Source organism: Chaetodon trifascialis, chromosome 7 (assembly GCF_039877785.1).
Source record: "Chaetodon trifascialis isolate fChaTrf1 chromosome 7, fChaTrf1.hap1, whole genome shotgun sequence".
NCBI lineage: Eukaryota > Metazoa > Chordata > Actinopteri > Chaetodontiformes > Chaetodontidae > Chaetodon > Chaetodon trifascialis.
Genome location: NC_092062.1, coordinates 15678852 through 15701645, shown reverse-complemented (window position 1 = coordinate 15701645; position 22794 = coordinate 15678852). Strand labels below are relative to the sequence as shown.

The 22794-nt window shown below is 41.2% G+C and overlaps 1 protein-coding gene across 4 annotated transcripts in view; it reads left to right on the top strand.

Annotated features, from left to right (window-relative positions):
* Positions 1-20263, top strand: part of ptprub (protein tyrosine phosphatase receptor type Ub) — a 156250-nt gene extending 135987 nt beyond the window's left edge. For all 4 annotated transcript variants that reach the window (XM_070965723.1, XM_070965722.1, XM_070965721.1 and 1 more), the window contains 10 exons: positions 865-962; positions 4811-4927; positions 5790-5944; positions 6803-6938; positions 7665-7814; positions 9793-10107; positions 12998-13123; positions 15020-15177; positions 17175-17310; positions 17449-20263. In XM_070965723.1, the coding sequence (XP_070821824.1) occupies positions 865-962; positions 4811-4927; positions 5790-5944; positions 6803-6938; positions 7665-7814; positions 9793-10107; positions 12998-13123; positions 15020-15177; positions 17175-17310; positions 17449-17511 (1454 nt within the window). In that variant the 3' untranslated portion in view covers positions 17512-20263. The remainder of the gene's footprint in view (positions 1-864; positions 963-4810; positions 4928-5789; positions 5945-6802; positions 6939-7664; positions 7815-9792; positions 10108-12997; positions 13124-15019; positions 15178-17174; positions 17311-17448) is intronic.
* Positions 20264-22794: the final 2531 nt, after the last annotated feature.

The window sequence follows — 22794 nt, the reverse complement described above, 5'->3', positions numbered from 1 at the left end:
TGCAGGGTGGTGAGCACCCTTTGTCGTGGTGTAATAAATTGAAGATGATCCAGCCAATGAGCCTACTCATACACTGTCACTTGCCAAAACCATCTCTCTGGCAAATCCAAAGGTGTGTGTGTGACTACCAACCCGTGAAGGCTGTGCTAGTGATGTAACTGAATTAATCATTAGAAGAGGTGAATAATTAAGCACACTAATTATAGCCTCTCAATCTCTGTGACATGTGCAGCGGCGTGTTCATTGTTAGAAAGAGAACCTGTGGTTCACCCTCTGTCTCTCAAAGACAAAGTTGAGGTCTGATGGACAGTGGGACTCTGCATGTGCGAGTGTTCAAAATTTCCTTCTGCTGCTTCTAACCCCCGAGGAGTGTCAGTTTCTAGGGAGCTCCCATCACAAAGTCACTCAAGGTCTGCTTATCTGCTTATCTTGCACCAGCACTCCCCTCCTCCCCCGTAAGAGAGACAGAGAGATGAAACTTGCAAGAAAGAAAAGAAAGACGTCAGCAGTGTTTTTGTCTCTCTGAGCATTCCTTTCCTGTGTGATACTCGTTTTGAAGGTGTATCTTGCCTCCTAAACGCCTCCTCCTGAGATGACAATGAGTGACTGATGGTCCTGCAGGCTTTCATCATCAGCTACTGCTGTTGTTTTGTCACCCATCACCCCTTCCATTCTGCCTGGAATTCCCAATAAGCTTATTGATGGCAGAATCTTGAGAGATCAGTACCGTGCCGTCTGAGGAAGGACACTTAGGTCACAATAATATGAGATTTCACAACAGCAAGACCTCCTTTCCTTAGAAGACAGACTTTGATGCAGCCTTTTTTGTCTCTTTCTCCGGCACTTCTTCCCGCTTCCATCTAGGACCCAAGCAGGAGACTCTGTATGACTTTTGGAGGATGGTGTGGCAGGAAAACTGTTTCAGCATCGTCATGATCACTAAACTAGTGGAGGTTGGCAGGGTAAGTGATGTGCCCTCTCCACCCCCCTTGTCACCACCCAGTGCTCAGAAACACCCCACATTCACCATAAGGGAACATTTTGGTGTCCTTATGAAAGGCTTTTATGTGTTTGAAGTTTAGATCTCACAGGACCTTGCTCTGCATTCAAATGGCAGCCCAAAAGCTGCTCATTTTGGTGAAGCTGTCCTGCATTTATATGAAACCACAAATCACATGCTGCTTCTCCCAAACTGTCAAAGGACTAGTTCAACATTTTGGACAAACTCTCAGTTGCTTCTCTGCTGAAAGTTAGATTAGAAGATGGATACCACTGTCAACTATGAAGGCGCAGTAAGTTGTCCGTTAGCTGGATTTTGTTACCTATCGACAGAGTCAGGCTCGTTGGCTCCCTCTGTTAACAATCTTTATGGTAAGCTAAGCTGGCCAGCTGCTGGTTATAGCTTCCAGCTAACTGTACAGACATGAGAGTAGTATCAATCTTCTCATCTAACTCTTGGTAAGAAAGTGAAAAGGCATATTTCCCAAAATGTGAAACTGTTCCTTTAACTTTCAGTTCAGTATTCTCCTGGTGGCAACTGAATATCAGGAAGCATCAAATCTACACAAAGTCTCTGTGCACTGTTCATTCAACACATGTCTTTTAAAGGACTGTTACATGCATTATCTCTATCATTATCTTATTTGTTTGTTTTGAAAACACCTTGAAATTGCGATGGTGTTTTAAAGAATTTACATCATGGCTGTAATCATTCTAGAGTCCATAAAATGTGCTATAAAATACACGTGATACATAAAGTGTCTTTTGAGCCACATATCTATGCACCTGTGCTTTTGTATACACTGCATGACCGCAAAAGTTTCATGGCTATACTGTAGTACTGTTATTTTCCATCTCACATAAATACCTGTTGTATATGAATTCTGCTCCAAGCACCCCATTGTTTCAATCCGGGCAAGAAAAATGTATTACCTCACTGGATGGTTCAAATGACACCATTTTTCTAGTAACCCTACATCCAATTTTGTTCTCCATCCTAACAATTTTGGGAGCAGTCAACAAATGAGGACTGGTCTATGTGGCTGAATCCAAATAACACCTCCATTAAATAAAAAAATTACCTCTTTTGTGCCTGGTGTTGGTGAAAAAGATTGCTGCCCTCCTGTTCATTATGCTTCCCACCATTATGTGATCGTTGTGCTTTTCTTTCCTTTGCCCCCTGAGATGAAATGTCTGCAGAGGAACAGCTCGTTTTTGTTCCTCTGCAGCATTTGAAGCCTAACCTCTGTATATTTTCAGCTCATTACACTTCACACTGATATTTCTCTGTTCTAGTTAAACCAGCAAATGAAGTGCTTAACAGTTTTATTTTAATCACTTAATTATTAATTCTAATGGCACAGGTAATCATTTGCTTCTTCCTGTGATGTCATATGGTATATTTTTATTACAATATCTTATCATGCATTCACTCTGAATTTAAAGGACATCCCTAGAAATTCCAAAACGGGTCAAAGGAAGGGTGTAAAGTGACACTTGAATCCACCCAATAAACCTTAACTTAAACATGCAATGTGTCACTCTGCACACAAGCAAAGATCATCAGTGTTACCTTGTACTTGGTGGTTTACTTAAAGAGGCCATGCTGTGCTCATTTTCAGGTTTACATGCTTTAATGTAAAAAAAATAGTGCTGTCAATCGATTAAAATATTTATTCGTGATTAATCTCATGAATGTCAGTTAACTCGCGATTAATCGCAAATTAATCGCACATTTTTATCTATTCTAAATGTCCCATTAATTATCATTTTAATACTCTTATCATGGAAAAGTGGATAGGCTTGCTTTGTGCAAATGTTTTTTATTGAAATCAACAACATGTAGTGTTTTATTTCACACTAACATTCTCACTTTGAGCAGTCATTCACATTTGAAGCAAAATCTCACACAATTTAACACTGTCATTAAACAAATGACAAAAATAAATACTTGGTTACAAAAAAGCCCCTTCAACAACCCTTTCTAAGGGATCAAAACAGGGTGATACAAGATAAAGTGCACATCATTGTAAACTAAGACTCAGCCTATAGTGCAGTTAAACCACGGCTGAAACTTTCCTTTCTTAAGTTTACATACAAGCAGTCAGACTATGATGCTCTTCTATTCATTCACCAGAGGCTTATCAACCCAGCCTCTTATTTCTCTCCAGAAAGAATGAAAATTACTTACTGCTATGGCTGCAGCAAGCTTGTTCTTAGTTGCGGTATCCATATGCCTCTGTCGAAAGCCATCCATTGTCGCCTAGTTTTGACAAGGAGGCGGCGGAGAATTCGCATTCGCCGTGTGTTTGGACATCAGGTGGTATTTCAGACTGGATGTGCTGCGGTGAGAACTCAGTTCACACCGACAATACACACAGATAACTTTGGTCTTGTCAGTCGACCCATCTGGCAACTTTTTGAAACTAAACTTTCCATTCAGAACCTTATTTGCATCCATTTCGGCGTTTCGCGCTTGACATCCACACAAACCGGTAGCCTACTCTTTTACGGCTAGCGAGCAGACAAGACCAAACACGTGCGTGGGGCGTGCCTATTGTTTTGTTTCTGGTTTACAATTGGATCCTGTAGTTTTCCGAATGCTACTAGAAGTGGCCACAGCTTATAAAAAACTACAAGTTCACTAGGTCACAAAGAGCGTTAAACGTGCAATAAAAGAAATGACGCTGTTAAAATTGATTTGCGTTAACGCGATATTTTTGACAGCACTAAACAAAAAAAAAAAAAAAAAACCTTTCCTCTTACCATCCATACCCAATTTAGCTTTAGTCCTTCTTAAGGCTTGCCTTAAGCCCAGTCTGCTCTGATTGGTCAGTTCACAAAGACCTGAGCAGGCAATGCTCAATGTGTTTCCTGTCAGCTCTACTGGTCTTTTAAGCTTGCAGCACTTCTACTGTGAATATCGCCACAATCACAGTTTCCAACAGTGACAAGGTGTTTCAGACAGCAGTGTTTTCTGTGGGAGAGAATAACTCCCTTTGGCGTGGACTTTGGCCACTTTGCATGTGTTTTGCATGCACAAACGTTATATAAGTCACTAAAGGAAAGGGAAAAACACAAAAAGCATAATACGGCCTATTTAAGTTGACATTGCAGTGACCTACAACACCCCAATGGCATTGTTGAATAGCAACAGAAGAGAACAGACTTGAAGCACATTTCATGGAAGTAATCCATCCAGTGTCTTCCCTTAGATATATATAGATACTTGTAAGGAATCCTTGTCAAAGAGAGGGGAGATTTAGAGAAATTGTACTTTAAGAGGGACACATTGTGGATGTCTAGATTGGGCACTCTAAGGCTGAGAGGTTCAGAATGAGGAACTAAAGTTGAAGCCATTTTGTAGGGGCCACTGGATCATACGGTCTCTCAAAGAACTCTTTGAGGAAAAATGAGACATTTTAACGTCAACCGTATTAACCTTGTTTTTTTAGTCGGGGCTCAATCCGTCAGTTGAACTAAATTTATACAGCACAAGTCATATATCAAATGCAACTCAGTGAGCTGAACCTAAAAAGAGTTATATATGTAATGTAATATAGCATAAGCAAAAGTATGACATAATAAACTAATAATACGATAAGTTATCCTTAATAACAGTAGATGTGAGTGAACTGTGGTTGGAATAATTAGCTTGAAACACTAGAGAATTTTCTACTTTGTACTGGAGAATGGAGATTAAACCTTCACAAACAGATTAAGCCATGTTCCACCTTTGCAGTTTTGCAGGTACGTTTTCCAGGAGTGTCAACGATAGATTTACCTCTGTTGCTGCGCTATTTTTAAACAGGTGAAATGCTGTAAATACTGGCCCGATGACAGCGAGATGTATGGTGACATCAAAATCACTCTGCTGAAGACGGAGACACTGGCTGAATACACAGTTCGCACCTTTGCCTTGGAGAGGGTAAGTTGAAGTTTATCTAATATTTAGATTTTGCCTACCCTCTTTCTTGCATTGGTTATGCTTGTTGTAATATTCCTGAAATTAGAAGTAAAACATTAATAGAGGGGATTAGATACTTGACAGGATTTGGTATGAGGGCCACATGTTAAATTAAGAGGAATTAACACCAGTGGCTATCTGAATGCCCCTACCATCTTTCCAGCATAGCTGATGCACTGTTGTGCCCCTGACGGTCTCCATCCTGTCAGTCTTGCGGGGGATCTCTCCTTGGAAGGGCTCAAAGTAACACTGCTGTGACAGTGTCACAAACACAGCATTATCATCACACTGTCACACTCGCTCTCCATGGGCACACACTGCTGCTTATTTAAATCAGCATGAATTTAGGAGCTGGTGACAGCTTGTTTTTCATAGCTCTTTTCCTTTCTTTTTTTGGATTTCTGTCTTCAACAAATCTTTGCTTTGCTTCGCTTTAGTTTGTCATCTCTGTACAGAAGAAGAAATTGCTGTGTGACTGCAGCAGCCTCCCAGTAGAGAGGAGAAACCTCCCAGCCCTCCCCGAGCTCCGAGAGCCTCAGTAATTCCTTTCCGCGTGTCAGTCACACTGCAGCTGCTGCTAGCATGTGATGCCCGGAGGCCTAACTGTCCTAGAAGACCTAACACCCCACGTAAATAATGTCCTGGTTGTCCTCACACTGAACCGACAAATATGTCACATCTATCACGGAGGGGAATGTCTCTGAACGGATGGGAGCATGTCTTGGATGAAAAAGGGCCCGTAGGCTACTATGGTTAGGATGCAAGCCATGTAAGTGTAGTGTTAAACATGTAATGCTAATGTGTAGTGCGTTTCTATTGACAGAGAGGATACTCAACCAAGCACGAGGTGCGTCAGTTCCACTTCACGTCCTGGCCCGAGCACGGGGTGCCCTATCACGCCACAGGACTGTTGGCCTTTATAAGAAGAGTGAAAGCCTCTACGCCTCCTGACGCTGGCCCTGTGGTGGTCCACTGCAGGTAATGTGATGTTTAGCAAATGCTGCAACCTGTAGCGTTTTAAAACCAAACCAATGAGTAACAGAGAGTAATCTCCTTTGGGAGATGCAGGACCACTAACATGACGGAGGCAGCCATTAGCTAGGGTAGGGTACTACAGTATTAATAGCCTTGCTAGTTAAAACAACAAGTTCTTGTCACAGAATTGGAACAGAGATACCTGTTCTTTTACTGCTTTATTTTACATACAAATACAATATTTGTATGTTTTTAATGTATTCCTGCATGCCATCCTGCCATGCAAAGGCATTGGTTATGAGAGCTAATGCTAAATAAAGACTGCTCTTGTCTCGTGAATATTCATGCAAACCTAACTTCTATTTATTCAGATGTTAAAAACCACATGCAATGATCCCTTCAAGTGTTATAGCTTTGATATCACTGAATTTTCTCTTGCTGATAGCCTAGCAAACATTCCATTAACTGAGACCTCAAAATGCCTCAAAATGGAGAGTCAATCGAAGGAGGAACAGACAAAAGATAATGCAGTAAAAATGAGCAAGATAAATCTTGAAGAATTTCTTGCTGTAATGTGACACACAGGTCATAGGATATTAGCATAATAATACCTGAAATACTGGCAGCAAACACGGTGTTAGCTGGGTTGCTCCTTTGCCTACTAATACTCGTGCTAGCTGGTCGGATGAGCCTTGCCTTACATGTTCTTGCGGTCCTTCAATACTCTCCCATTCTCTTTCTCTCGCTTGTGCTCCTCAGCATCCTGAAAATTTCAACAACATTTTTCCAAACTCAAGAGTGATGATGTAATGATTTAATGTGCTCGATTCCTCATTCTCAAAGATGTCCTCTGTGTAACAGTGTGGGGGCGGGCCGCACCGGCTGCTACATCGTGCTGGATGTCATGTTGGACATGGCCGAGTGTGAAGGCGTGGTGGATATCTACAACTGCGTGAAAACCCTCTGCTCTCGACGCATCAACATGATCCAGACAGAGGTCAGGTCAACTGCACTGGCAAGAAAACACTTCATATTCAAGCAAAGTCATATATCTCAAATTTATGTTGCATATACTAAGGAGGTTACATCAATGGTCACAATATGGTAACCTCTCTCCACTGGAAATCTTCAGGAGAGTCGGGTTTTTAAACATTTGTTTTTCCCTTCTGTTGTTAGGAAATTCAAAGAGCGAGAGGGGTGTATTATCATGCTCCCCCTCTGGGACTTATGTAAAGGTCATTGCAATAGTCTTAGAGAAAAGACTCACATTGTCTCTCGGTGTGCTGCATAGGCATGCACTGTTCTTTAGATGTGAAGATAATTTGCATATTCACCCCTTATTATGTAAATCTGACATTGACTTTGTTGTTTATTACATTTGTAGTTATTTGCAGGGGTGCTCTAATTAAATGCACACCACATGTGTCTGTTTACTTAGAAATATTTATTTATTCTCCAACAGCTTTGATACACAACCAACATTATAGCACATGTTACATTCAGAGCAAGACAGGCTATAATAAATCTCTGCCATTCAAATTGTTAATTAACAGCTGCATATGTTCTTAAGTGGCTGACCCTGCCTCCTCTGTAATGTCTGTTTAGCTGTTTACCACCATATCACACACTCTTACTTGTTATCTGAAACCCACCAGAGTACATGAGCATGCCCACACATGTGCACACACACAGAACTTAATTGTGTTACCTGTTGTCCCCTCAGGAGCAGTATATCTTCATCCATGATGCCATTCTGGAGGCCTGTCTGTGTGGGGAGACGGCTATTTTGGTGAATGAGTTTGCGGTCACTTACAAAGAGATGCTGCGAGTGGATTCGCAGAGTAATTCCTCTCAGCTACGGGAGGAGTTTCAGGTCAGTGTTTTGCTGGAGGGCAGTATCATGCCTCCATTGATTTTGAAGCACAGTTTCATTTAGTTAAAATATTCAGCTATTAAAACCTGGAACATGCAAACATTTCTAAATTACACAGCCCACACACTGTCATTTGCATTTATAATGCAATTTATTTAATATCAAAATTCTTTCATTTACCTGAATCGAACCTACCAGCACGTCTACTGCTACAGTTATCTCTAGTAAAAACAATATATATACCAATACTACCACTCCTACTACTACAACATGCACTGTAGTGCTAATACTTCTACAGTATCACTTGTGAACAACACACATAGTGTTTTTGCATTTGCCTGCACTGCTACTGTTACTGCTAGTACTACTACATCTACTTTTATTACTACTACTACCATGAATAATAATTCAGTATTAATATTAATGGATGTTTTAAAGCTGAGGATTGCATGGATAGGTGATAGGATGATACAATCAAATATACAATTCCAAGAGTATTATATTTGCATATTTGTATTGCATGTATTCTGTTGTGTGCTGTGCATTTGATCAGTCAAGTTAAAACAGTCTGTGTGCAGAGAGTAACATAAATAATACAGGATGGCTACATTTCCTCTGGTGTGGAAATGATGTACTTCATAGCGGAGACATCAACAGAGAGTGTAGAAAGGAATAGACGTAATGGACCTATGTGTGTGCGCGCGTGCGTGTGTGTGTGTGTGACATGGTATTTATCACGTTGTGGGGACAAAAATCTGTTTACACATTCACATTGTGGGGACTCACCTGCCTTATGGGGGCAAAATGTAGGTCCCCTTAATGTAAATCATTAAATTTTAGGGTGAAGACTCAGGATAGGGTTACGGGTTAGGTAAGGTTAGGTTAGGTACAGGGTTAGAAACAGGCAAATAGTGGTCAGGATTAGGTTTGGGTAAGGGTTAGGGTAAGGCTCCAGGAAATGAATGTAAGTCTATGTAATGTCCCCACAAGTGATAAAACACAATGTATGTGTGTGTGTATTTGTGCAAGTTGATGATGGTTCCCTTTCGCTTTTGATTCTGTGTGACTGTCACTTAAATCCTCTGCCTGGTTTGTTGGAATGCAGTCTCAGAACATTTTATTAGATGGTGATTAGGAGAGAGGAGAGCCAGCTGTGTTCCCACATGCTTTACCTGCCTCATCCACCTCCCTCTGCTGCAGCAGCCGCATTGATTCCAGGTTTAGCATTTCAAAGTAATACTAGAAAAGGCTCATGCTCCCCCTTTAATTTTATACTGTTTTATCCTTATACTCTGCATAGGAGTTATGATGGATATATTGCTGAGAATGAGGGAATTGTGGGTGGTGCAACACTCTTATTACAAACTGTTAGTTCTTCATAAAGGAAAATGTTACATGTCTGGCTTTGATCTTGTAAACTTATCCGTCTGACATTGTTGTTGAAAGGTTTTCCACCGCCCAGTGAGCTCTCTGTTTGCCTTTCTCTCTGTCATCCTGCAGACGGCAAACAGCCAACCGGTAGTACCGAAATCAGCTAGTCACAGATCTATTATTGATGCTCTGATTTAATGATCCTAATATTTTTACATGTTGTCTAAAGTAATTACAGCTAAACGAGCAGAGAGTTTATCAAAGAAAATTGGTCGACAATATTTCATTTTATTATGCAGTTGGCCTAATTTACCTCTTATCCCTCTAAATCAGTTTGTCAACATAATGCTCACAGAATTAAAGATTCCTTCAACTTCTTAGATTCTCGGCATCCTCTGTGTCCCAGTCCTCCCTCCTTCTGTCTGATTCACTTCTTTTTTTGCCTCCTCCTCCTCCTACCCCTCTTCTTCCTCCTCCTCTCTAACATCTTTGACTCCTCTGCTGTGTCTTACCACTTCTCACGTCTCACACCTTTTAAACGCTCTCTTCAACTTCCTTACCTCCTCCCCTCACTCTCATCCCACCTCTTTAACATTCCTGTTTGCAGACACTCAACTCTGTGACCCCCCACCTGGATGTCGAAGAGTGCAGCATTGCTTTGTTGCCCAGAAACCGAGAGAAGAACCGCAGCATGGATGTTCTTCCGCCCGATCGCGCTCTGGCCTTCCTGGTTACAACAGAAGGGGAGAGCAACAATTACGTCAACGCTGCTCTCGCTGACAGTTTCCACCGGCAGGCTACTTTCATTGTGACCCCTCACCCTCTGCCGGGCACCACGGCGGACTTTTGGAGGCTGGTCTTTGACTACGGCTGCACAGCAGTGGTTATGCTCAACCAACTCAACCAGTCAAACTCTGCCTGGGTAAGGCCAAAGTATTATAAACTGTTTTATTGCCATTGATTTGTTGACTGTGAGGAAAAAGAGACGCAGCGAAAAGTTTGAGTTCACTCAAACAAGAGCTGTTTGCTGTACTAGTTTTTATTTTCAGTTAAGTTATCTGAACTTTATATTTAAGACTTTACCCTGCCTTCACTGTTTCTGTATCTTACTGTGCTTGGGATTAGTTCCTTCATGCCATTTTGCTGGGCTTTGATCCCTGACCACATTGATCTCAAGGCATGACTAGATAACACCCGCCCCAGTTTTTCCTTCCTCCTCAAGTTACATCTCTGGAGAATAGGCTTGCATTACCCTCCAGCCACATCTCAGGGTTCTTTTTGTTGGCGTCCCACTTTTTCTCATGAGCATATGTCTTTCTCTGTACTTCCCTATTCCCTGTTCTTTTTTATAATAATAGCTATAATAATGAGTGGCAACATAACTCAAGATTCAAGATTCACTTAAAACTATAATGGAGCACTAAGAACAAATAATTAAAAGAACTGGTGATGAGTTTATTTTTCAGAGGAGGTTTTAAAGTAAGTAAAGCCTTTGCTATCCTGAGCCCTTATGGTAAGCTATTCCATGTAGTTGCAGCTGTAATGGCAATGACTGAGCTGGTAAATACGAACTGAAGAACTCAACACAATCAGGTGCCGTACTGAACAAAGCTTTGAAAGGAAGCGATAGATTTAAAAGTCTTTTTCAAGAATAAGCATGCAAATCGAATAATTTCTGAGTTGGACTCTGGCAGCTTACTGTTGAGCAAATTGAGCTTTCCTGAAGTTTTCATGATTAAGACAGATGAATGGATCATTGCATAATCACGCATGAATGAAATTAAAGCCTGTAAAATATTGTGAGTGTCACTCAGAGAAAGAAATGATTTAATTCTTAAGATTTTTCTCAGGTGAGACAAACTGAATTTACTAAGCCTACAGTCGTAAAGTGGGGCTCCAGACTGAGGCTCTGATCAAATATAACTCCCAGATTGTTCACAGAGGGAAGAGCATTTTCTGTTTAAGAGCCAAAATCTGGCACAACTTGACGACAGACGTGTTCAGCCAATAATTAAGATCTTCGTTTTGTTGGACTTAAGCTGAGGAGTTTGGCAGACATCCATTGCTTAATGGCAGATAAACAGTTGCAGTGCAGAGTTAACAACAAGTAATTCAACAGTGACGGGACAGATATGACTTGATATCATCAGCATAATAATAGAAAGAAATTAGAAATGTTATGCTGTCCAGTAATATTGCCTAAGGACAATATGGAAAATAGAGAAAAACGTTAGTCCAAAAATGGATCCTTGTGGTACACCATACACTCTGTGAGGAGGAAAGATCATTGACTGACATAAGAAAATGTCTTCAAGGAAAAGAAAAAAAAAAAAAAAAATTAATCAAGGACAGTCCAGGAGATATCTTGAATATTTTAATCCATTCTGTCAAATGCTGCACTGCACTGAGATCAGACTTTCCAGCTCTGGAAGCATTATGTAACATAAGCTTTCATTAACAACAACTCCTATAAGGGTTTTAAGTACTTATTCATAATCTCATACTACCCCGTATTTAAATCTGTATAATTAAATATGTTTATGAAGAACGAGACAATTACCAGGCCAGAGATGCTGGAGATAATGACTTACACAGATCTAGATTTTGTTTCTTAGGCGTAAATGCAAAATTTACAGGCTTTGCAGAGTCAAACTTTAAATATTAACCATGTAAAATATGTATTACATTTTTTCTTTATTTATTGCTTTCTCTAAATTATTAATATTTTTTGTGCAAGGTCTTCCTTAGATTGTTGTAAAATCAGTCCCTCACATTTTACAGTGTTTCCTGCTCCTCTGTCGGAGATATACTTATGTTTTAAGTCTAAGGAGCACCAGTGATTGATTAACTTATTTTAACCTCAAAGCTGGTATTATTCTGTCTGTCTTAATGCACCTCTTGTTCACTGCAGACAATTTTCCCAATAATTCACTGAGTATCCTGCCAATATATTTTTGCTGTCAAAAATCAGTAAAGGGTTAACTTGACCTTTAAGGGCCTTGGTAAGCTTTGTACCTGAGGAACAGTGTCAATGAGTCATCGCAATCTTGAACGGTTAAGTTAAAATGTCCTCATGAAATGTAGAGATTTCTGTGTTGGCTTTTCTCAGTGCTGACACCCTGTGTAGTCTGGTAATAAAAAAGAAAAAAGAAATTGTCGGTACCCTGTTCAATCCCACTTTTCATCTACTCCCCTTTAAATGTTTTTCATCCCATTTCTTTCAGTGCAATGCCGTCCCTTCAGGGTCTCGCCTGAAAATTGAGTTATCGCCACTTTAAGTTGTTCATTGCAAGATCTTGTTATGAACTCGGTTATAGAGTTCATTCGTGGCACTGGAGTACTCTGTCTCCCTCTTGTTGCAATCTCTCAAAGCACATTACATCCCTCCCTCCCTACACTGCTTCTCTCCCCTTATTAACACCAGTGTGGCACCATAACGCCTTCTTTTCTATGTAAGCACTCATTAACACCACTTTTGTCATCACTGTTACAGTATTAAACTTGTGTGTCTGTGTGGCTCTTCAGCTGCATTCTGTTCTTTTATGAATATTAACTGCATGAATGCAGACTCCCAACTGCATACACACACACACACACACACACACACACACACACACACTTAAACACACATATTTGCTTAATTTCATCATTTGAACTTCTTAAAATTCTCTTTCCTTTGATTATCCAAAGCAAAAGCAAAAGCATTTTTTTGGCCACCACTACTGAAGAATGCATGAGTACCAGTACTGTGTGTGCTGATATTTAATCACTGATACCCCCCCCCCCCCCCCCCCCCCCATCTCTACCTGTAGCCATGTGTGCAGTACTGGCCAGAGCCTGGTCTACAGCAGTACGGACCCATGGAAGTGGAGTTTCTGTCCATGTCAGCAGACGAGGATGTCATTACTCGTCTGTTTCGGGTCAAGAACGTAACAAGGGTGAGTCATTGTGGTTTCAAAAAAAGCCTGCACAGGACATGTTGTTCCACTCAGTGGTATTTCACAAATGATAACTTGAACCTCATTAGAAATGCATTAGCTGTGGTCCTCACTGGTAATTCAGATGTGACATTTTACCTACAGTACATTTAGAGCTGCCAGCTGCAATGTGCATCTAAAAACCCAACACAAGTCCTCAAAGTCAAAGTAGTACAGACTTGAATGTAAAATTACTGTGTACCTGAAACTTTCATATAATGATTTGAGTGTCTATACAATTTTTTGTATGTGTGCAAACTCAAAGGCTGAAAACTTCACTTGATGCTGGATTTCTTAGCAGTGTGTTTCTGCATTGTTATCTGTCCATATGGCTTTCTTATGTATACACAATGTCTCTTTTCTCAGAGGAGGTTGTGAAATAATGCAGTCTTAAATAAATACACTCTGAAAAATGGCCTGGAGATTTGTACAGAGCACAAAGGCTGATCAGTGGAAAAGAAAAAAAAAAAGAAAACATATTCATAGACTGTATCGTACATACTACAAAGGATGTTGTTTTGATACTCAGCAGTTTGGAAAATCGAACCAGAGCTACTCGTGTTTCCATAAGATGTTCCCACAAGAGTCATACATACTGTAAGAACTTTCTACGGAAAACATGCAACAGAAGCCCACTGACATGTAAGCAGTAAAGGTCACCTGGATGTGTCTTCCCACTCTGAGGTGCCTGTTAGCGTAATCATCATTACACTGCATGCCATATTTTCAGTTGCAGAATACTCTTTTCAGGCCGCAAAGCAGACTCTCTTTGTTCATAAACCATGTCACACATTTAAAAAAGCATCTAGCAATTAGGAAGACCACATGAAGCAGGCTAAATAAAGGCACTGACAGGTCTGTCATGGTACAGGGAGCACAGGGGATGTGAGTGTGGTCATTTCTCAGCTTTCATCAGGTGTGTGCATACGTGTGAATCAGTCAGTTTGACTTCACACACTTCATTGTGTTGATCGTGTGTGTATGCAGGTATGGTTTAAGCTCGGGAATTTGCATAAGCACATGCATGCATTCTGCTCAGGATTGCTGTCGGCCAATTATTGGAGAAATCTGCATGCTAGGCGTTTCCCCGCTGCCATTAGAAGCAGCGCGACAGGCAGGGCTCAGAACTTCCTTTCTTGATTGGCATCCTCACCTCCTCTGTCGACTGCCCTTGTCATTCCCCTCTCTACCTATGGCACCTTTTTTCTACCCGATGCACACCACTGTCAAGGAGAGGGCAACTTAACCCAGCATGAGTGGAATCAAATCACACAGAAATAACACGCACCTCTCCTGCTCTGTGCCCCTCTCTCAGTGCATTAGTGTGTGTGTTTCCTGTGCATGACAATGATATACAGGGGTAGGGAGTAAAAGTCAAAGGAAGTGCATTGTAAGCATATGTATGTGTAGGAATGAGAGCAGCACAAAAAAAGTACATTGTGTAAATCCCACCTCTGCAGAGGCAATTCCTCCATGCATCGTTGGTGTCTTTGCCAGCCCAATTTGCATGACTTACAGATCTCCACTGGTCCTTAAGTATTAGGTGAGATTCTACAGCACAAGGTTATGAACACACAGGGACCTCTCTCACACGCAGCTCGGGCTCCACTTACACCTGCAAACCCATATATCTCTAAGTCAGTCTGCTGAGTGAGCACAGCCGAGAGTGCCTGCACGCAGCCCGGGGAGCACTCAAACACGGGTGTTAACTGGCACATGCAGAGATACTGAAACAACCAGAAAATGTAATACAAAACAGACACATGAGAATACACACATGCACACCCATAGAGTACAGTACACTCAAATTGCATGTGCGTAATGTTTTCTGTACTTTCTATGTTTTTCTATCTGAAGCTCCAAGAGGGCCAGCTGGTGGTGTGTCAGTTCCAGTTCCTGCGGTGGTCGGCATATCGCGACGTTCCCGACTCCAAGAAGGCTTTCCTCAACCTGCTGGCTCAAGTGCACAAGTGGCAGAGGGAGTGTGGAGAAGGACGCACAGTTGTCCACTGCCTGTGAGTAATTTGTTAGCAACATGCATCGTGTACAGTAAATTGATTAAAAGGAGACGAGGCAGAAATACATTCAGTCTCTCTCTGAAAAGGTCTCAGACAGTGAATTAGTGCTGTAGAAGAGTGACATTTAAAAGTGCATTTAAACCAAAAGCTTGCTCACAGAGCAGAGTATCACAAAAAATGACTGTTAAAACCTGGCAAATCATGACCAAATGTGTTTGATGATAAGAGACTTTGGCAAGTCTCTTGGTGTTTTGTGCTTTTTGGTGCAATGAGAAGCACCATGCAGTACCTTTTTCCATGGTAGTTTTTTGTAATGTAGAAAATCAAATTTTGGTGTAATGTTTTGTGCTGTGCTGTGCTGTGCTGTGCTGTGCTGTGCTGTGCTGTGCTGTGCTGTCCTGTAGTGCAGTGTGTGATGTGTATATATGCTCCTCTGTTGTCCTAAGCCCCCAGAGCGCACACCCGCTGATGAATATGAATGGGTCTGTCCAGCTCATTGCCAACCCATCACACGTTCATCCCTACCGCCCCCATCCAAAAGCACATCACTCAGCGCTGTCACACAGTGTTACCCACGACAACCAGGAAAGAGATTATGGAGATCAAATCAATTATGGCTTAATACAGAATGCGATGGTTCTCACTACAGTAAATCCAGGACTGCCAAAGCACTGACGACGATTGATTACCTTAATATTGGTTGTATACACTGCAGAGGCTTCCGTGCCCACCTTCCCTGCATTTGTCTCAGGAGAGAGGAAGTGGATTGTCCCCCACTAGTTTATTGATATTGCCTTTCATTTATGATGACCAGGACAATATTTCCGAAGAAATGCCACACCGTGCTGTTATTTCTCAATTTTCTCTTCCTTGCAGCTTTTCTCTCATAGCTGTTTTTGTATCTTGATATTGTGTGTGCATGCTGTATGAACTGTATCGAATCCCTGGTTTTCATGAGGTAGCATGAACGCAAAAAAGGGTTATCAGATTACACATATTCTGCCGCGCTCACACTGTGTTATTGTTTTCCAGAACCATGTTAAACATATTAGGAGGCTTATTCCCTCTGGAGATGGAGATATATGTGTATATATTGAAATGTATTTTACGTCCCTGCTGTTCATGCAGTATAAGAGAATCAGGATTGCATCATACTGACAGTCAAGGTCTAAACCTGAAGCTGCTCTAATAGGGTGAGCTTTTTAATACGGCACATTTCAAACACAAAGTCATGTGAGGCTAGGCACAGTGCTGCTTTAAGTTAAATGCTAACATGCTCACGTGTTATGTGCTATAACACGGATAGAACACTGATGATATTCATCCTGAAGGGAACATGAATGGCATCCCATCCAGTGGCTGATGAGACATTTTATTAAAATCCAAAAATGTCAGCCTCATGATGGCACTAGAGGAACTGTCAGAGGATCACCAGAGTCCGTAGGAATCATCCTATGGGGATCAAGAATGTCTGTACAAATAATTTATGGCAATCCATTTAATGTTTTTAAAGATATTTTATATGCATGGACACTGACATCCCTAGAGCCATGCTGCTAGCATGGCTAAAATGCAACATTAAAGCTATCACACCAGCTGCAATGTCATCAACATGTTGACCTTCCAATCCACGAGTCCTCAGTAGTTCTTACTACATTATTACGTGAGTGTGCAGCACTCATGGGTCGCACCACAGCCATCTTCAAACTCGGCCTTCATTTTGATCTGAACTCCACACCTGTTAAGTTCTGTGAGTCCACAGTTGCGACGCTACAGCAGTGACAGCATCTATAAAAAACACACACCTGGCAAAGTAGTCAAAACCACTTCTGTGGCAGCTCCTGATACCATAGTTGTCTCCAGGAAAAACACACACAGACTCACACACACATAGACTCACAAGGTGAAAGCAATGCCAGCCATGATAAAGGGTAATGAAAAGATTTGCCATCTATTCGGGAAGTTTTTTAACAAACACATCGTTTGCTGTGCAGTAACGGTGGTGGTCGCAGTGGGACCTTCTGTGCCTGCAACATTCTCCTCGAGATGATCCAGTACCAGAACATGGTGGACATCTTCTACGCTGTCAAAACCCTGCGCAACTGCAAACCCAACATGGTGGAGTCCCTGGTAAGAGAGTCTGTAACTGAATGAAGTATGAAAGTGGCAAGAATATTTTGTTATTCTTCTTATTCTTCTTCTATTATTCTTATTAATATTCTGCCCTGTGTTCACTTTTTAATTTAACAATATTGTATTTTTCCTCAGGACCAGTATCGATTCTGCTATGACCTTGTCCTGGAGTACTTGGACTGCTTTGATGGTAGATAGCAACTAAATGTTTACCACAGCGGCGGTATCCAATGAGCTGGAGATTAGATTTTAAGGCCACTCAGTGACCCCTCTACTTTAATGTTTGGACCTGCGGACTTGGCATAGAAAGGACTGCAAAGGAAGGAGAGGAAAAAAAACATGGTCATGGTTCTAACTTTTAACCTTTAATGTACAGCTGTGATTTCCTCCTTGTTGGTGATGTTTATCTCTTTTGATATTTTTTGTGCTTTTCTTGGTCCTCTTTGCCTCTGGACTAAAGCTCTTTTGTGCTAAGGGTTTCTGTAGCAGCAAAACAATATTCTGAGCTACAAAATGGACCCGTCTGTTCTGAAGAAAGGTCACCTTGGCTGTGTTTCATCATTGCATTCAAACAGCGAGGGGGCTGGATGAGATTCCAGAGTTACAGCAGAATTATCTCTTCTTCTCTCTTAAGAGCTACATACAACAGCAGTCCACTGTGGTTGTGGCATGACTTATCTACCATACCATAAACTGCCTTATTCTCTGACGATAGGACTGAATAAATCTGATAGGCTGTCATACTGGTGTACAAACCACAACAAGAGATTTTAACAAGAGACCTAAAGCATTAGGATAGCCCAGCCCAGTGCTCCACAGTACTGATGCAGAAACTGAAACTGTACAGTAGTGCAATGTGTTGTATTTTTGCCATAATGTTTGTGCTGGATTACCATGTGTGCTATAGGTGGGCGTTTCCAGGGACCACAGAACTGGGCCTGGTGCCACCACAGGAGATTCCTGTCTCATTACTGTCACAGTGCCAATCCCATTAACTGACTTGAATCCTCTCTTTACTTTGTTCTACGGCTTCATCTTGATATATGCCTACAAACATACAGTATGTACTGCATCAGCTAATGCCCTCGCTCCAAACTGATTGTTTGTATTTTAAACCCAGTGGGAAAGAAAAGGAGCAGGGGAAACTGTTAGAAATGTACTGACATGCCATAGTGGTGGTGTGAAAAGTGATGTTTCATCAATGCTGTTGTGTCTAAACCAGTGCTGCGTTACAGGTTTGAATCTGTAAACTCCTTTTACTCCTACTTTGTTGTCTGAGACATTTGGTTGTACTGTACACTGTTGAAGCAAGCTAAACCAGTTTCAATTTTATCATTACCCTTTCAGGCAGGGGGTTCATTTTGACAGTTTTAACATGAATATTAGTTGTTGTTCCTAGTGGTGTAAAATAAATAAAGTAAATATATATAAATAAAAAGGGGCATTACCATTGAGCAGAGGCATAAAAAGCTACTTGTGTCACCACTCACCACTGAACATATTGGTGTTTTCATGTTAAGTTGCCCTTTATTGATTCCCGCAGGGAAATTCATTCTCTGCATTTAACCCAAAGTTTTAGGAGCAGTGGGAGGGACCAACTCCAGTTCTAAGCCAGCGCCTTTGCACTGGCAGGAGAATTAACCCAACATACATTTGTTTGATGGTGGTAGAAACCAGAGCGTTGGTGGGCATTTTAAGTATCTTACAAATAAAACAGCATTTTAAACATGAGGAATAGTAAGACGCAGTTGCCTGCAAGCCCTACTGTTTAGCTATCGCTGGCAAAATTCATTGCTTTTCATCTACTGGCCAGCACCTGGAGAGCATTGGAACGCCTGAATCAGTGGAAGAAACTCAGGCAGGTTGGCATGTGTGTTACACATAATTGATCTGAGTCAGCTTTGACACACAGAGGAGAAGCAGTTCTGATTTTTTTTCCTTTTGTACCAGAACCAAGAAAATAGCTATTCCACTCTCTATTATTACCCTTTAAAATATGTTATGCTCCACCATACCTCCTGAAACTCCTTCAAGTGTAGGTTTTCATACAGGGCGGTAAGGGCATCAGTGCAGGACCCGCCCTAATAAAGAATCTTGAAGACCGCAGAAACTGAGAAATGGCAGCTATAGGTGAACTGTACAGCTGCTAGTTTGCAGCTCACAGTCTGGTTCAGGTGCAAGCGTGAGAATATGTGAGGAATCTAATGGTATCTCAACATCACCAACCTCTCACAGGTTCACTGATAGAGCAGCTTGTTTTTAATGAGGATGAAATAATGAAGTAGCTACAGTGTAGTCAGTGATCTGATGCAGCATCACTGGAGGAAGTGCCTGGACACTTTTTCTCGAGGGTGAAAGGATTGTGTACATACAGATGTATATTATGTTATGTGAATACTATGTGAATAATATACTATATGTTTGCCGAGAGTAAAGACGTACAGTTAGTAACCACTACATAACCACCAAGGTGAATGTGCTGTAAATGATCATTTTGTGAGTTTATTGCCAGAACTTTTAACAACCGAGTCTCCCCGAGTGTTCATTCCAGCACTCTGAGTAACAGATCTGTCATGTATGAATCCATTGTCTGCTTCGCATTTCATTTAGTTCATTTCAAAATATCCCGATCCGCATCATTTGTTCCAACCGCTGTGTTTGCCAGCAGCCACGACTGCGTGAGTGCATTGTACTTTTACCATTCCAAAGCTTTTTACTATGACTGCTCTCTGCGTGGCGCCGACTGCCCTGAGAGCACCGTTGATTTCGCTCATGTGTGTCTGTATGATCCAATGGTACATGACTGCTGTGTTTTTGACCATTGTATTTGTGGGGGTAAGGTGTGCATTTAATGAGAGATGGAGATGACAGATGTATTTTGGGGTCAGGAAGGGATTTGTTCCGAAGAACGACAACAATCAACAATAAAAGAACAAGGGGAAAAAAAAGAGATGTGGTGTCAACTTATCATTGGATGTTCTGTCAAAATGCATACACAGCTAGAATATTCTGTGTGGTTTTATAATTGGTTTGTCAGCAGAAGCAGAGAACTGACAGCTGGACATGGACTTCCTGTCTATAAGCCTCTGACCCTCCTGCGGTTTCTCATATGGATGTCTTCTTGCAGCAGTTCCCTTGAATCACATCGGTCATTTGATCTCTCCCCTCTTTTTAATCTCTCACTTTATTTCTTTCCCTTTCCCCTTTTCACCCCCCTCCTCTTTCTGTCTCCACCTCTCCCCTCCCCTATCCTCAACTCCTCCTCCATCACTTTCATTTCTCCCTTTCATCCTTCTCCATCCCTCTCGCTTTGCTGCTCTGCCCAGAGTAAGGTGACTCCAGACCGCAGACTTCCTCTCTCACCCACGGCTATGTTGAATAATGCAGCAGTCCTGCAAATGGATCCAGTGTTTAGCAGAGGGACAAGCCAGATTAATTAGAGGACAAGACCCCCTGCTGTTGGGTTGAGGAGAATGGCGGTGATATGGGTTCGCCTTTAGATTGTTTGGAGATCAATAAGCCTCAAAAACAACATTTCAAATCAGACATAGGAGATGATTGGTAAATGCAGGTGTTCTTTGGGTGAGATTTTTCACTGGACATGTCAGTGAGAACGAGCAAGAATACATTATAGATTTAACATGTCATAGATAAGGAGCTTTTTATGGAGGCAGGTCATTTACAATACTATATTTAATGTCTGGAAGATTTTCTCAATTTACTTTTTCACCTGCAGAAAGCTATTACAACATGAAATCCTTAGCAGCAGCCTCCTTCATCCTTTACGTCTCATATTTGACCGCTGGTTTAAATTAGTAGGTAATTGGAATCTTATCATTTAATTCTGGTGGTGTAATGACTGCTGTGTGCAAGGTAACTTATCACATAGGCCAAGATTTAACTGGGTTTTGTCTTTTCTCTCTGGGCCTTCTGTCTTATATTCCTCCACTGACAGACTCGATGGATGTCAGCCTCTCCCTGATCTCCCTGGTGAGTCTCGTGTTAGATACAGTCTTGTGTATTTTCTGTAAAACGGCACTGAGGTCCAACCAGTGTCAGTTGATATAAAGAGGAGGAAGCAGAGAGAGATACAGCTAAACTGCTGTACAGTACAACGATGGTCCTAGCCTATCTCTATAACTGTTTCAACCAGTCATCTGTGGCTTTTAACCACTGTACCTGTCAGGTAATTACTTGAACTAATTATCCATTACTTTTGACTTATTATTAAATAAATAAATATTAAATGTTAAATATTCTCTTACAAACTATTTATTCAACACATTAAGTTAACTTCCACTCTGCTAGCTTGCAACCTAGATTTCATGCACTTGCACAGGAAAGGTTTTAATGTGTTTTAACTTTGTTAAAGGGAAACTTTGCCATTTTTCGACGTGGACACTATTTTCCAGTGACTAATGGGAACAACAATTTTTAAAATTGGTCTAGTATTGTGCAAGAGTGCTGGAGCCAGCAGCTGCAAAATGGCCTGCAATGTAATTCTGGTGAGAAATTGAGTGCTGTCAATGTCCACCCACTAAAAGTTCTTGTTAATGCCACTGACGGGCTCAAATTGTTATTCTACATGTCTGACAACATTATGGGAAGGATCCCTCCTGAGAAATAAAACATTTTTCTTTACCTTTTGCATAATCCGCTTTGTCCAAAGTCGCAAGAGGTGACCTGTCGCTTACTTGTTTATCAAAGTCAGCTAAATACTCAGCCATGACATTAAAATCTTTTAGATAACACTAAGCAACACTTTCTGTACTCCAACGCAACAAACTCTTCGTGGCACCCTTCTCTCCAATTCATTTTTCCGCTGGTGTCTTCCTGCAACAACTCAACTCTTGTGAGACTTCGGAATGAGATTTCTCCTTGAGTGAGACTCGGCTAGAAACAATAACAAACAGACAATAACAGAGCTTCCCTTTAAGCTGGTGGAAGGTGTGTATTAGAATAATTCAAGTTATTTTCTCCCTTAACACAAGTATTTGGATATTTTGCATTTTTGCATTTACCCCCATGCACCTGTGGAAGTACCCCTGGGACACAAGTAGCCCGGCATGGTAATCACTGCTTCAAAAAGTGTGCTCATCAGCCAAAGCTACAGAGGCAGGATAAAGGCTGAAAAGCTCCTGGAAAGTTTCAAAGCTCAGTGGTGTATCTTACTAAATGTTAAATGTTTATTCTTTCATCCCAAATGCTTTGCTAATAGATGCAGATAAAATCCAATATTCTCTGGGAGAATATTGTCACAAAAGCTTTTGCGAATGACCTTGCCTAAGCCTCAGTCAATAAATAGAAACAGAAGATGCATATCCTCTAACATGGCATGGAAATAGTGTTCGAGGCTTTTAGAAATGAGGAGACATATCAGGTTGAATGTATTATATAAATTCTTCGAAGCAATACAATAAATTCCCTGAGGAGAGAGTCTTCTCTGTCTGAACACTTATACACACACATTATCTTGTCTCA